This window comes from Zingiber officinale, chromosome 5B, assembly GCF_018446385.1.
Source record: "Zingiber officinale cultivar Zhangliang chromosome 5B, Zo_v1.1, whole genome shotgun sequence".
NCBI classification, from domain to species: domain Eukaryota; kingdom Viridiplantae; phylum Streptophyta; class Magnoliopsida; order Zingiberales; family Zingiberaceae; genus Zingiber; species Zingiber officinale.
The window spans coordinates 137,771,773-137,785,412 of NC_055995.1; the positions used below are offsets into that span (position 1 = coordinate 137,771,773).

Here is a 13,640-nt window from a genome sequence, read left to right on the forward strand (position 1 = left end):
TCAGGCCGGTTGAGAAGGAATTATATATGTGCATTATATAAAGTGAGAGTAAGACCTGCAGAGGAACTTATTTATATTGAGATGATTGATGATCATATTTGTAGGCCAACTTAAAGTTTTATTTAGATAAATGGCATGTGAGTTCTTGAAATATTATTTTAGTTGTCTACTAATATCTAATCCTTTTAGAAATAGATCATCTTATACAATATTAACATCGAAATGCGTACATTTACTATTATATTAAATAATTGAATTTTATTATTATATGATGTATTTCAAACTCTAATTAAATTAGATTTTGTCGGGTGAAATATTTTCCATGTCAATCGTTGTGGAACCAAATGGGAATGGCACAAGTTTGAAAACTTTTAAGGGTTGTTCTGATAAATTTTGAATTCCAAGCGTTTTTTTTTAAATTGAGTTTAAATCCACAAATTTCAATGAACAAAGAATTTTTATGAGCCAGAAATAATAGTTTTTAGATATACTTGATAGAATAAATATTTTAAAAATTGCTTTTTAATGTTATATTTATTCGATAAATGAATTAGGGTGCAAAATAAATATACACGAAATCATACCCTTGCGGGCCGGGTCCGCCTTGCGTTATCACCCGTTAAGTCGTACGTGGGTTTCTTTTTGTTGGTCTATCGATCAGAGTCCAGAGCCGGCAGAGCCGGCGGTTCTCGATTTTTTTGTCCCCCTCTCTGTGCGCGCGGACTTCGCCGGCGATGGTGGGGGCGGAGGAGGCGGCTCGGTTGGATCGGCTCGAGATCCAGGTGGAGAACGGAGGCGGAGGGGCGTGGGAATACCTCTGTCTTGTCCGCAAGCTCAAACCCCGGCGATCCGACAAGGTCCTAAAGCACGGCCTCGCCATCCTGAACGACCCCAAGGCCCGATCTAATCTCGGAGGAGAAGGTCTGTCCCGTTAGTTGATCTAATTTGTTGGTGTTTTCTTTATAATTATTGGATATCGCTTCCGAGCTTCCATAGATCGTAGGGCTGTAAGATGAGATGCCTGCATCCGGTCTTTTGAAGCCTGAATACACCTACCCCTTTGGCTATATGAGATGCCTACATCCGGTCTTTTGAAGCCTGAATACACGTACCCCTTTGGCTATATGCGTTTTTGTTTTGGTGTGTGGACGACATTGTTGTGGGGAAAGTAGTAGGGTATTCGATTAAGAGAATGAAAATCTCACCCTGCCATGGAAAATGTTTTTCTCGAATTTGTGCTAGTAGATCCAATCAGTTTGTGGACTCCAGTTCACGTGCCAAAAGTTTGTCAGCTGAAAATTTATTCCTATCAAATCAGATAGGTAGTCTTCTGTTGATATCTATCTCGTGTGGAACTATGAAACGCTGTACTTTTTGGTAGCATTGATGTGCCTGTTTCAGTGTAGTTCACCTCGTACCAGACAGCTTAAGCAGTTAGATAGGTTGTAAATTCCTGGAACTAAACTTTTCTGTTGGTTGGGCAATAAAATAAAGAGCTGAGCTACAAAGCCTACTGATATTCAGGTTTATGTCACAATGATACTTTATGTTATTTTAATGGAACTACTAACTTATTAGATTGGAATTTTGCATATTCTTTTCTCCATTAGACACAGAAAAAACATTCAACAAATGGTTAGAACAGTGAGGTTGAATGTTTAAGTTGATGACCTGCTGTCACAAATAGCCAGCATTTCTGGCAGATTGTAGACTATAACTTGAGGTATCCACCATATAATTCATGTGTGCTTTAAGTTGAGTTCTGATGAGAACGTCTAGTCCACAGTTGACTTGTAGATTAGTTGGCACATGTATTGGGCATGAATTAGGTTATATGTAGTTCTTTCTTTCACTGGATGTTCTCTGACAATCTATCTTCAACTGGAGATATAATTGTGGAGGATATCTAGGCTTTTTTTTGGCTTCACTGCCACTAAATTTGGTTGACAAATTATAATATTGCTGTGTGGTTTGGATCATGGTGTTGCTTCTATGAAACAACACAATCCAAAGTGAGTTGCAAGTTTTCTTCCTATTTCAGTTTGTCACTCTCTTGTTTGTTTTGACTTTTGATATCAAATGATTTAGCATATAAACATAACTAACTGGAGAATTATGAAGAGAACTTACGTCATGATAATTCAATTATAACAACTAAAGTGTCTCGACTATTTGGGATCCTGTTTGAGATTGGTTACATCTATCTTATATTCTGTTAAGCTCTTTGGAAAGCCACACCAATTCCAGCTTATTTTAGATACCTGGAATTTTTTGAGCTTTACCTTTCACATTCAACTGCCAAGGCTAGTGTCAATTTGGATAAGAAACAGTTTAGGGTCACATTACAGCTTGACAATTGGTTATTAACTATGTCAAAAACCTCATGATTCATGGATGAGTTTCTTAATCATATTATTGCTGAAATAAGTTATAGGTTTTGAAGGTCGATCCTTCTCAAACTATTATACATGGTGCCTTTTTTCTGTGGTTTCCAATGCAAACATATGTAAATTCACATATGCTGAAAAGTCGACCTGAATAGTGGATGAAAAAAATATTTACAGTTTCTCTTTTAATACAGAATGGACTCTTTATGAGCAGGTAGCCTTTGCTGCTTTTGATTGCCAGCAACACAATGTTGCAAAGGTATTCTCTCTCTCTCTCCCCCTCCCTCTCCACATGTGCGTCCACATACACATTTATAGCTGAACCAGCATTTAATTATATTTTACTTCCTTGAAGTTTATTTAACTTGCTTTCAGATTATGTGATATATTTTCCAGCACCACATGATTTTGTACACGCACATCCTTTATCTCAACCTACATAGTTATTTGTATTTTATTAATTTATTTAACACACAAATCTTCTATCTCTACCTATGTATCCAATTGTATTTTGCTTCCTTGCAGGTATTTTTACTTCCTCTAAACAATAGTTGTGTGATGCACTTACCAGCAACACATGATTGCATACACACATAGCTTCTCGCAGAGTGTGCACATCCTTTATCTTGGCCCATAATTTAATTAAATTTTAATTCCTTCCTTGAAGGTTGTTTTATCACTGAGCTATAGTTCATGGTGTACTTTGCAGAAACACATGATCTTGCGTGTCATGTACTTTGAAGCTTTGTTTTGTGTTTGTACCTTCACCTTTATATGTGCCTTTTATATGATTAATTTGGAATATTTTTTAAATTAACCACTTGACCCCATTTACACTTGGTATATGAATCTGTGTTATTTTTCCTTTTTTATTGTGCATAAAAAAGTTATGTTCAATCTCTCAAGTTTTCATGAAAAATTTTGCATGAGGAAAACTAGCGCTAACTGTTAGAATAATTAAACAAATGCTTGTCGGCTTGCCGCTTGGACTATTATCTTTGTTTCTCTCAAAGTACCTTCTGAGAGTCAAGTTTTTATTGCAAGTTCTTTTTTCAGAAAGTCTGAGAAGCATTTAATGGTTATTAATTATGAGTGATTGGTGGGTAAAAAAAACCATGTTTCCATCAATCTCTTTTTAATTTTTCAACATTTAACCTTCTTGCAGTTAAAGCTATCACAACTTTACCTTGGAATGTAGTTCCTATAAATTACTTATTATCCTTTTTTGCAGGATTGTGTTGCAGTTCTCTCTAAGGAATTCCCTGGAAGCCTAAGAGTTGGTGAGTTTTTCTAATTCGTATTGTATGTTTTTCATAAATATTAATATACATAATACCTAACAGTTATGCATCTACTAAAATGAATAAGCAACTATATTATTTTTATTGGTGTCAACAAGGTAATCAAAACCTTATTAAGTTGCTAAGCCTATGACAAAATTTTGGGGTTCTTGGTCCTCAATTGATCCCCTAGGATATCTAAAAGATTCAGCACAGTAGGCCGTGAAGTTTCAAATATTTGTGTCTCATTGGTTATGCTAAGCCAACCTTCTATGCAACGATGAGGCATGATCCAATCACCCCCACGAGCATAGCCAAGTTGGTACTCGGGTGACTAGTTGCCATAATAGGTCTCAGGTTCGAATCGTGGGGTTTACCTCGTGCTAGGCGGCCCCCTCGCCTAGCCGAATGACTCCCCGTGGTTTACTCCCTTCGAATGTGCTTGGGGCGGTCTTGGAGGGGTCCTCGGGGTGACGGTTATCACCTTTTGCCGCAATGAGGCATGATCCAACCTGCAAAGTACTGCAATTGAGCATCCTTTGGGTTGCATGTGGTCTTAACTCTTAAATCAGGGTCCATTTTGTTTTCTTGTCAATAGCATGTTGACTGGAGGTAGGGTTACCATATCTTAGGTTCTTAAGTATAGATCCTCAAATTCTTCAACCATTACCTCTACCCTGCTTTTTGCAATGCCAATTGAATGTCATTGGTTTGCTCTTGTGAAATGCCTTGTTGCAAAATCATATCACTTGAGCAAATTCATAGGTACACAATAGAAAGAATTTATAGTATTCCATAAACAAGACACAGAGGATGCAAAATCTTTTGTGATTTATTATCAATATTTAGTGTATTGTGATTTTTGGACCGGCAAAATGTTAATTTTATCACATTCAGTAGTTATCTTTTTTTTTGCAAAAATTCTCAGGAAGATTAGAGGGGATGCTGCTTGAGGCCGAAAATTCATGGGCTGAAGCAGAAAAAGTATATGCACGCCTTCTAGAAGACAACCCACTTGATCAGGTGCTGCCTCAAATCTCAATCTCTGAATCTCCTCTTGTTTTATTCAGAGTTTTGAATGGAAAACACTTGGTTATAAGTCCAGATGTTAAATTCTTATTAGCTTGAGTTGTTAGCATATGTTAGATTAGAGTTAGATGACGATACTATGAAGTTGTGGAATTGGATGCAACTCTGTTATTCCCCAAAATTACTTGTTTTTCTTTATTATTTGTTTGTTCTTTAGAAGTCATGACTTTGTTATGAATTTCTTGAACAATGAATTGCAAGTCTTATACCTATATTGTGCAGATAATCTACAAGAGAAAGGTTGCTATTGCAAAAGCACAAGGAGATTTGAAAGTTGCTGTTGATTTTCTCAACAAATACTTAGAAATGTGGGAATTTATCCATTACTATAGGAATCTGTTCCATTACATTACAGTAGAATTTTTTTGTTACTAACACATTGCAAATTGTTTGAAATTGTATCAGATTTATGTCAGATCATGATGCTTGGAGAGAACTTGCTGAGATCTATGTGTCTCTACAAATGTGAGGCATCTTGATTGTCATTCTTGTAATACCATTTAACAAAATTTACTGCTTATTTATATATTTGTAACTCCCTCCTCGATTAGGTATAAGCAAGCAGCCTTTTGTTATGAGGAGCTGCTATTGTCTCAACCAACAGTTTCTCTATATCATCTAGCTTATGCAGAGGCAAGTAGCCTTCAACTAGTATCTTGGAAATTGATTCATGTTGTTTAATTTCTGTTCTTTCATGAACAGATGAATCACAATGCATTGAATATTCTGGGTTTATAATCTTGCTGTTCTTGGTATTTTTTTGATTTAAAACGGACACCATAGTAAAGTTCCACTTGATTTCTGTGTGATAATGTAGAGGGTTTATATTACTTTAATGGACACTGCTACTTTTGAAGTATTTTGTGCTTAACAGGTCGATAGTTTTTGTTTTATTATTTTGAGGAGTTGCTATAGAAGGAGAGCCTTGGTGCAACGGTAAAGTTGTTACCGTGTGACTTAGAGGTCACTTGGTCAAGTCTCGGAAGTAAGGGGAGGTTACCCAAATCGGGATATATATACTTGATAGCAGTGGAGACATAGTAGGTGCTCATTGAAAATGGCAACTTTTGATGGATAAACGTCCATTTAATTGTGCCTCTTATGCGGTTGAGTAGAGACAATAGGCCATGAGTTGGAACTTGGGCCTTGGTGAGATGTTCAAGTCTTATGTAAAGGAGATTGTCAGACAAGCGAAAATGTAATCCAGTGAAGGGAGTTTGTGTGAATTTTTTAAACTTGTTTAAATTTGAGACCAATGGCTGGACTTATAGTTATTTGTGTTAGTTCTCTTGTTTTGATGGGATGCAAAATTACTTATCTGTTTTTCAGCCCTAGTCATCTCATTGATTGATGCCTTCTAAATTCTGTACAATCTATCTACCAGATTTTTAAGGTTAAGCAGTCAATCTTGAGATTCAACTACCATGTCTGATAAGTAGCATTAAATTTTTCAGTTCAGTGAAAACCAAATGAGCAACAAAGAAAACTATAGAGACAATAACTAAAATATATTTGAAAGGTTGACTTAGCGAGCCTAATCTTATTCTATGCGCAAGCATAAGTACTAGAATTTTGTTTAATTGAGATCCAAGATATCAATTTCAGGACAATAGTTAGAACCATGGGATCTCTGATTTCCATGGAACATCACGGATGTAAGCTTGGACAAGAAATCCAAGTTTCCCACCGTCCATGTGGCACTATATCGAGTAGACTTAGAATGATACCTTGTGTTTTCTCTTTGATTCTAGATTAAATAAATTTGCAAATTGGCAACTCAAGCAAGGTTAGATATCGATGATCTAATTTCTTTTTCTCAATTCACAATGGCTTTGAAATATCATACCTTTCCCTTCAAGCGGTTTCTCCTCACTGCCTTCATTGAACAGGTACTTTACACAATGGGAGGCCTGGAAAATCTCTTGACAGCCAAAAAGTACTATGCGTCTACCATCACCCTAAGTGGAGGAAAGAACACTCGAGCTCTATATGGCATATGCTTGGTAAGACATCCTTGATAACTCATAGCTTCCCTGCGACAATCGGAATCACTGACATTACATGCCCAAATTGGTCCAGTGTAGTGCTGCCATCAGCCAGCTTACGAAAGGCCGGAGCAAGGAAGAGAAAGAGAGCTCTGATCTACCATCTCTGGCGGCAGAAGCCCTGCTGCGTGACTACAAGTACAGGGCTCCTAAGAAGCTGCCTCTTCTTAACAGCATGCTTAAGAACATGAAGCTGAGTTCTTGATCTGAAATATTTTTGTTTAGATCTTTCTTCTTTGGGACTAGGGTTATTTCGAATGCTGCTAGAACAGAGACCATGTAGAAGTTCCTCTTGCAAAATTATTATTGTTTCAGATGAGAGAATTTTACTTCTGCAGATCATAACGCCACAAGAAAATTGGTAGAACAACTGTATTCCTGTTTTCTATGAAATTTCTACCTTCATGATGACCACAAGGCCAACCCTTGGCATTGTACCCTAGCTCTAGTTTGATTGCTAGAACACTTGCTCTTCGAGGTCTCGGACCTTCAATGCTTCAATGAATGGGAGACTATTGATGACATTCACTACTAAGGTTACGTGTAGCATGTGGCACATTGTGTTGAATATAAGATTCGGATGAGGTTGAAGAGGCAACATCTTCCCGTGCGCTAACCATGTTGGTTGCTCGATAAAGTAGTTGAGTATTGTCCAAACCCCTTAAAATGCTAGATCACGCGTGTATCTATCTCTCAATTTGGACATGAATCAAAGTGCATAAGCCATGAATCTTATCTCTCAATTTCAGCACTCCCTTGGACATGGTGCAGTGAATTTATAGATCTTCAAGACTCACCTGAGGCGTGAGCAGACTCTTAACTGAAGGAAAAAGGATGTAAATGTGGACGTTGGCTATCTCGACCTATCATCGCAAACTCTTTCGGATCTATCCAGTAGCGGTGAGAAAGTTCTTACCTTCCAGATTAATCGGATCATGACACGCCATTAAAAAATAAATTAAGATTTCATAACAAATTCATCAAACCTAACACATTCCTTGGGTTATAAATTCTTTCTAAAACAAAGCTCTATTTTATTCTGAAAGAGGCAAAAAAAAAAAAAAGCATTTTCAGAATGTGCAGGTTCGCTTCAGCAATAAAATTTTGCTTTTAGTCGGGAGAAAAAGCGTAGGATTCAATGATTCGACCAGACATTGAAACTGATCCCCCCTCGATCGACGATCTGATAGCTGACTCCTCCCTCGATCTCCATAACCAAAATCCCCAATTTCAATCCATCTCCATCGCTCCTCTCCTCCAGAAAAGAGCAGGCATGACCGAGTGCGTCTCAGGAATCGCTTCGCCACCCGAGGTTTCTAGGGCGAGGGCAACCCTAGCGGCAGCGGGAGGGAGCAGGGGGAGTCTTCGTCGTCGTCGTCGGCGGCGGGCGGTTCGGGTGGGAACAGCGGGGCGCGGCAAAGGGGGCAGGTGCTCTGCCCGTGCTCGAGCCACCGGTCGACGCAGTGGCGGTGGAAGACGTGGCGGCAGTCGCTCATCCGCCTGACCTCGTCCGCGGGCTCGAACTCGGACAGGCACACCGCGCAGCAGCAGCTCTCGCCTCCCGCCAGGTCCCCGAACCGGGTCGCTGGGGAGACCTCCTGGATCAGCTCCGCCGGTACCACAGGGAGGAGTAAGCAGATGCCCGCCGCCTGGTGCAGGTCGGCGTCGGACTCCGAGAGGCCGAGGCAGCGGGAGATCCAGTTGAGGAGCTTCCGCAGGTGGCCCAATAGGAACAGCAGGTGGAGGAGCAGCTTAGGGAGCTCGGGATAGCCGGTGGGGAAGCCCATGGCAAGAGTGCGTGACAAGTGTTCGATGAATCCCCTGAAAGAATTGTCGATAAGGTAGCCTGCAACTCAGCAACTGGAAGTGTTCGTCTAAATGCCTGACAGAATCCTACGCACGAGAACAACAAATTGTTTATCAGAAGAATAGCTTCAATTGTTTGAGGAAATGCCGCAGAGAATTTATAAGACAGGAAGGTACAATGTGTTTGTGCAAATGCCCGAGGGATTTTATAGGAAGGGGGATGTGACTGGTAAATGCTTGAGGAAATGCCTGAGAGAATCTCACAGCTAATAAGGATTTTGGGGGGTCACTTTTTTTTTTTGGCTTTTTGCTCTATGTAACGGTGTCTGTGTCTGGAGAAGTGGTGGTTGAGTTGGGCACAATTTTGAACATGGATGAAGGTGGAGGTGTGGCCAATTCCGTCCCCATCTCTTTGTGTAGAAAGACCAGAAGAATGGCATGTGATGGACCCTGTGGAGGGAAGCATGATTTATTGCTGTGCATTTGACTCATTAGCTGAAAAAAGTTGTTTGGTAGTGCAACATATTATCATCATGACCTTCAGATTTCCACAAGTCAGTTAATTCAGTTCTCAGTAAAAGGAAGAATTATTAGAAATTGTTGAGCAAATACCAGACTTGTTTTTCAGGGTTACAACATTGCCAAAATGCTCTATGTTGGATGCCATTGTCGATTGGCATCGACCAGGCTGTATCGATGTCATAATCGCCTTCAAAGCATACAAGCATCCTGAACAGGTGGTCTTCTTAAGGGATCCTTTTCATCTCGAAGTTCAAATCCTTTGTCCTTACTCCACCGACCGATCTCGGTAAGTTAGAAAGCAACTTTTTTTCTTATCTACTCCTATTTCTTTCTCTTCTATGTTCAAGCTGATTTAGACATCTTTAATTTGAGTTGATATACAAACAAATGATTAATTAACTTCAATCACACATCAAAGATGGCAATTTCTCAGCAAGAAGAGATAGAGACACACACACTCCTCTTGTCTGCTGAATGCATTTAATTCTGCCACAATGCGCGCGCGCGCACACATACCATGTGTCGGTACCATCACCTTATCTTCTGGTGGCCACCAACACACAAGCAAAGATGTGGATGCCTCGACATGGAGAGATGGAGAAGGGTTGTGGAATTTGATTGCATTCAAAAACATAGACAAGATTTGTTCTCTTAGCTCACTGCCCTTCCCTTGCTGCAACCTCATATCAAAACACCATCATTGTATCTTCTCTTTAGTGAACTCTCTTTGTTGCTAGGATAAGATTCCTTGGTAAAGGCTGTCAAGGAGTTATTCATTGGAGTGCTCATTCAGTTTGAATTGTTGAACTGGATCGAAATTTTCATGTAGAATAAAATTTAGATTTTTTTTTTTCCATATACCATTTTGTGCTTTGTTTAAAGTCTCATTGAATTCTTAATTTAATTTGGGCATCCTAGTTGTTAGATTAAGAAAAAAAGATTGCTTGTAGTTGAGATTGTTGGAGAATACTATTATGATCCATGTTTTGTGGCCTTTCAATTTTATATAGAGGATGATGATAAATGACCAATAAAGTATGATGTTTAGATGAGATTAATCCAAGACAAAGATGTGTCAGCATCTTGCCTAAAGTTGTTCCTTCTATAGTACATGTTTCACATCATTTTTTTTTCTCTTATGATAAAAAAGATCCTTTTTTTAAAAAAAAATCTTTCCACCTTTGAATTGAATATCACAGATGCAGCACTAGACTTTCCTGGGCATAGTCCTCGTGCTATCAAAGTTGGAGGCAAGAGGGCAGAAATTCATGTGACTCAATTAAATAAAAAAAAAGGTACAACCCTAATTTTTTATTCGGTCATCTTCTTCTGTGTTTACTTGTGTTAATGAAAAAGAAAGGGAAGGGAATCAAATGAAAGAAAGAGAATCAAGGAAATAAATTTCTTTCTATTGTTTATTATGATAATGGGGAAATAAATTTCTTGTGGAGATGAAGAGCTGAGTGAGGCTTTCTGGCAGGGAAAGGAGGTGAGGATGTTTGTTATGATGGTGTGTCTATCTACAATGAACTTACGGAGAAGATGAGGTGGAAGGAGACGAAATGTAATGAAACACCAAACACACAATAAAATATAATCGAAACATAGTAAAATATAATTACTGAGATAGCTAAGGTTGAGCATTCAGTTCGATTAGCAATTTTAATTATTCAAAATTATATAAATTAATTTTTTTATCAGTTGATTATTTTTTGTCATTAAAATCAAATAAATCAAATTGATATCAGATTATTTTTAATTGTTTTTTTTTAAAATTTATTCAATTTAATAAAAATTAAAAAAAAATCGATTTTTGAAGTTAAAAAATTGAAAATTGAAGTGATTTAATCCAAATAGTGTTTTTTTCTAAAATTGAATTTATTTTTTTTTTGAATAAATCGTTATTTCGATTTAATTGAAGTTGATTATTTGGATTTAATTGAAGTTTTGTTAACACCTAACATCAGCTATGCCACTTCACTCTTCAAGGCTACTTAATGGTGAGCCATGTTTCATCAATTTCTTCGCCCAATTGATGGTGGCGGCTAAGGGCGGAGTCAGAATTTATAGTCCGCCCGAGCTACAAATGACCTCTAAGTTATTCCCGGGCTAAAAGCCTTTGTTTTAATTGTAAAAATTCACATTATCTGCTGTGGGTCCCCTGGTCTACAGGGCCCCGCTATTGGTGCTGGCAAGTGGTGGTGACGGTGGCCGCGGTTGCCTTGGGAGGTGGAGAAGAGCATGTGACAGGTGGGGTGAGTTGCACAGGGATTGGAGATTTACGCTCCGACTAACTTGAGTTTCGATCCCGTGATTTCATGTGACAAACATCCCACCACATACCAACTCGGATGGTCTTACGAAGAGAATTTGATATGGAAATGAGGATTTTCGATTTATTTGCGGATGGAGATGGATTTGGAGATTTTTTTCGAGATGGAATGAGTTCAGGATAGATATGAAATATTATCTTCATTTCTGAATCGGTCTCTGTCCCATTGTCATCCCTACATGGGAGGGAGACAAAGAGCCTAATACCCAACTTAAATTATTGTTATGTCTAATTAATTATTTCATCGAAATGATGTGGGAACATTGAAGACTCACTCTTTTGTCTCATGCTCTCATCCTTGTCTCCACCATGGGGCTAAAGTACAAATTAATATTCTATAAAGTTTTAGATGATTTGAAGGGGTAGTGATAGGGCATTGGGCCTGTGTTGGGCTTAAAAATTCATTAATTTTTGGACTGAGACAATGTTCTAGATAAATTGGCATAAAAATAATCAATGACAATGTTATTTAAATAAATGACAAGAGGATTTTATCAAATCACGACCCTTATATTACACTCGAAAATTAAATTCTTTGAAAATAAATTAAATTGTAAATTAATCAGCAATTTATTTTCTAATTTCAAAGTTAAGGAGTCTTTAGCACTTTGATTTTGTATAGGTTTAGGGTTTTAATCATGCAAGGTGATTAGTATGGTAAAGAATAACATAAAATGTTTTTATTATTTTTGGGAATTAAAAATAGATATTTTAATTTCCTTCCATTTAAAAAGTGTAAATAAGACACCCCACAATTGAATTTTGTGCAAAGTTAGAATTCTTTGCTTTAAAAAAAATTGATTTGTAAGTTATTGAGGTGAAACATTGGTAATGGTCACTTTTACGTCTTTGACATTTTAATTTCGTATAAATTCAAATTTTTGACTTGTAAATAATATGAAATGTTGCCATGTTCAGCCTGTAAACTAATAGTTTACATTAATTTGAGGGTCATAATTCTAACTTTAAATAGAAATATGGTACAAGAGAACCTTAATAATTATCTTAATTTGAATAAATATCTATTTAAAAGATGATTTAGGATGATTTCTGTATTCATGAGACAAGTATTTATTATTTTCCTAAAAGATGCCTTCCTCATTTACTTGTTCAACCAGTAAAGGCAGGTACAAAAGTGAAATCCCGTGCCACTTTGTCCAACTTCTCAAGCTTTAGGATCCATCACTGAATTGTTTTCCATATAAGAAAGCTACTGTTCAGTTTCAACTCATCTCCCCACAAGCTTTTCATAATCACCATCATAGCATTCTTGACACCTTACTTGTTTCTAGCCCAAGTGTTCATCATGTCAAAGTTAATAATGCATCAAATTAGAATGAGATCCTAATGATGATTGATCAAGAAAGAGTTTGTATCATTTGACACTTTTCTTAGACTTTTGGGGCTAAAGTTTACTTGGGTCGTAAGCATTCCTTAGTCCATACCATTCTACCTAACATCCGTAAGGACAAGACAAGAAGCAATCCTGATTGTGATCCACCAGCAATAGAATTAACAAATTAGTCTATATCTGAACATTTGTCATTAGATTCAAATAAGCAATTAGTTTCTTTCCTTTAGTCTATAAGCAATTAATTTCTTTCCTTATAGTCTGAAGAAAAAGGTAGCTTCTTCTTCACTTTCAAGAGAAGCTGAACACGCATTTGATCAAACAGGCAACTTACAGATGTTCAAGTTGTTTTGAGATCATATTATTCAGCTTGTTTGCTTTGTTTTCTCAGGGCAAAGGTTGGATTTTTAGATCAATGATCGTTTCTAGTGATGATTTAAGATCATGTGATCTGTTGGTCGACTTGTGACCAAATCTCCATTAGGGTTATTGATGCATTCAATCGATAGGTATTTATTGAAGAAGGACGAACTTTTGTATTACAAGCAGAGAACAGTTAGAAACCCTAGCCGATTGAGTGATGTCCAGGGCTAACCTCCTCCGGTAGATGCTGGTGCGGCCCGGGAAGGAGAAGGGCGCGGCAGAGAGGGCAGGTGATCTGTCCGACGTCGACCCACTTGTCGATGCAGGCCTTGTGGAAGAGGTGGGCGCAGTTCCCGAGCTGCCGGACCTCGTCGCAGGGCTCGAGCGCGGCGAGGCAGACGGCGCAGGGTGGCGCGGCGGTGGATCGGAGAGCGGAGAAGCGAACGACGGGGAGGCGGCACTTGA

The 13,640-nt window shown here is 38.2% G+C and overlaps 3 protein-coding genes across 3 annotated transcripts in view; 2 read left to right on the forward strand and 1 right to left on the reverse strand.

Annotated features, from left to right (window-relative positions):
• Positions 1-634: 634 nt before the first annotated feature.
• On the forward strand, positions 635-7,130 carry LOC121986291 (ER membrane protein complex subunit 2-like). Its single transcript, XM_042540168.1, has 9 exons — positions 635-921; positions 2,582-2,646; positions 3,619-3,667; positions 4,596-4,690; positions 4,979-5,064; positions 5,162-5,221; positions 5,308-5,389; positions 6,646-6,759; positions 6,836-7,130. Exons 1-9 carry the CDS (start codon positions 735-737, stop codon positions 7,004-7,006), a joined length of 909 nt encoding a protein of 302 aa, XP_042396102.1. The 5' UTR covers positions 635-734; the 3' UTR covers positions 7,007-7,130.
• Positions 7,131-7,933: 803 nt separating this feature from the next.
• Positions 7,934-9,557, reverse strand: LOC121986292 (brassinosteroid-responsive RING protein 1-like). The gene is made up of 2 exons (XM_042540169.1): positions 8,785-9,557; positions 7,934-8,694 (listed from the first exon to the last, which is right to left on the reverse strand). Exon 2 carries the CDS (start codon positions 8,586-8,588, stop codon positions 8,118-8,120), a length of 471 nt encoding a protein of 156 aa, XP_042396103.1. The 5' UTR covers positions 8,589-8,694; positions 8,785-9,557; the 3' UTR covers positions 7,934-8,117.
• Positions 9,558-13,419: 3,862 nt separating this feature from the next.
• Positions 13,420-13,640, forward strand: part of LOC121987120 — a 1,597-nt gene continuing 1,376 nt past the window's right edge. The window contains exon 1 of the mRNA XM_042541018.1: positions 13,420-13,632. Coding sequence (XP_042396952.1) covers positions 13,420-13,632 — 213 coding nt within the window. The remainder of the gene's footprint in view (positions 13,633-13,640) is intronic.

Bases quoted from the DNA above. Each gene is read 5' to 3' on its own strand.
- LOC121986292 (XM_042540169.1), bottom strand. From the start codon at position 8,588: ATGGGCTTCCCCACCGGCTATCCCGAGCTCCCTAAGCTGCTCCTCCAC.
- LOC121986291 (XM_042540168.1), top strand. From the start codon at position 735: ATGGTGGGGGCGGAGGAGGCGGCTCGGTTGGATCGGCTCGAGATCCAG. The intron at 3,668-4,595 runs GTGAGTTTTTCT...AAAAATTCTCAG, and splicing joins CCCTGGAAGCCTAAGAGTTG to GAAGATTAGAGGGGATGCTG. The intron at 6,760-6,835 runs GTAAGACATCCT...AAATTGGTCCAG, and splicing joins CTCTATATGGCATATGCTTG to TGTAGTGCTGCCATCAGCCA.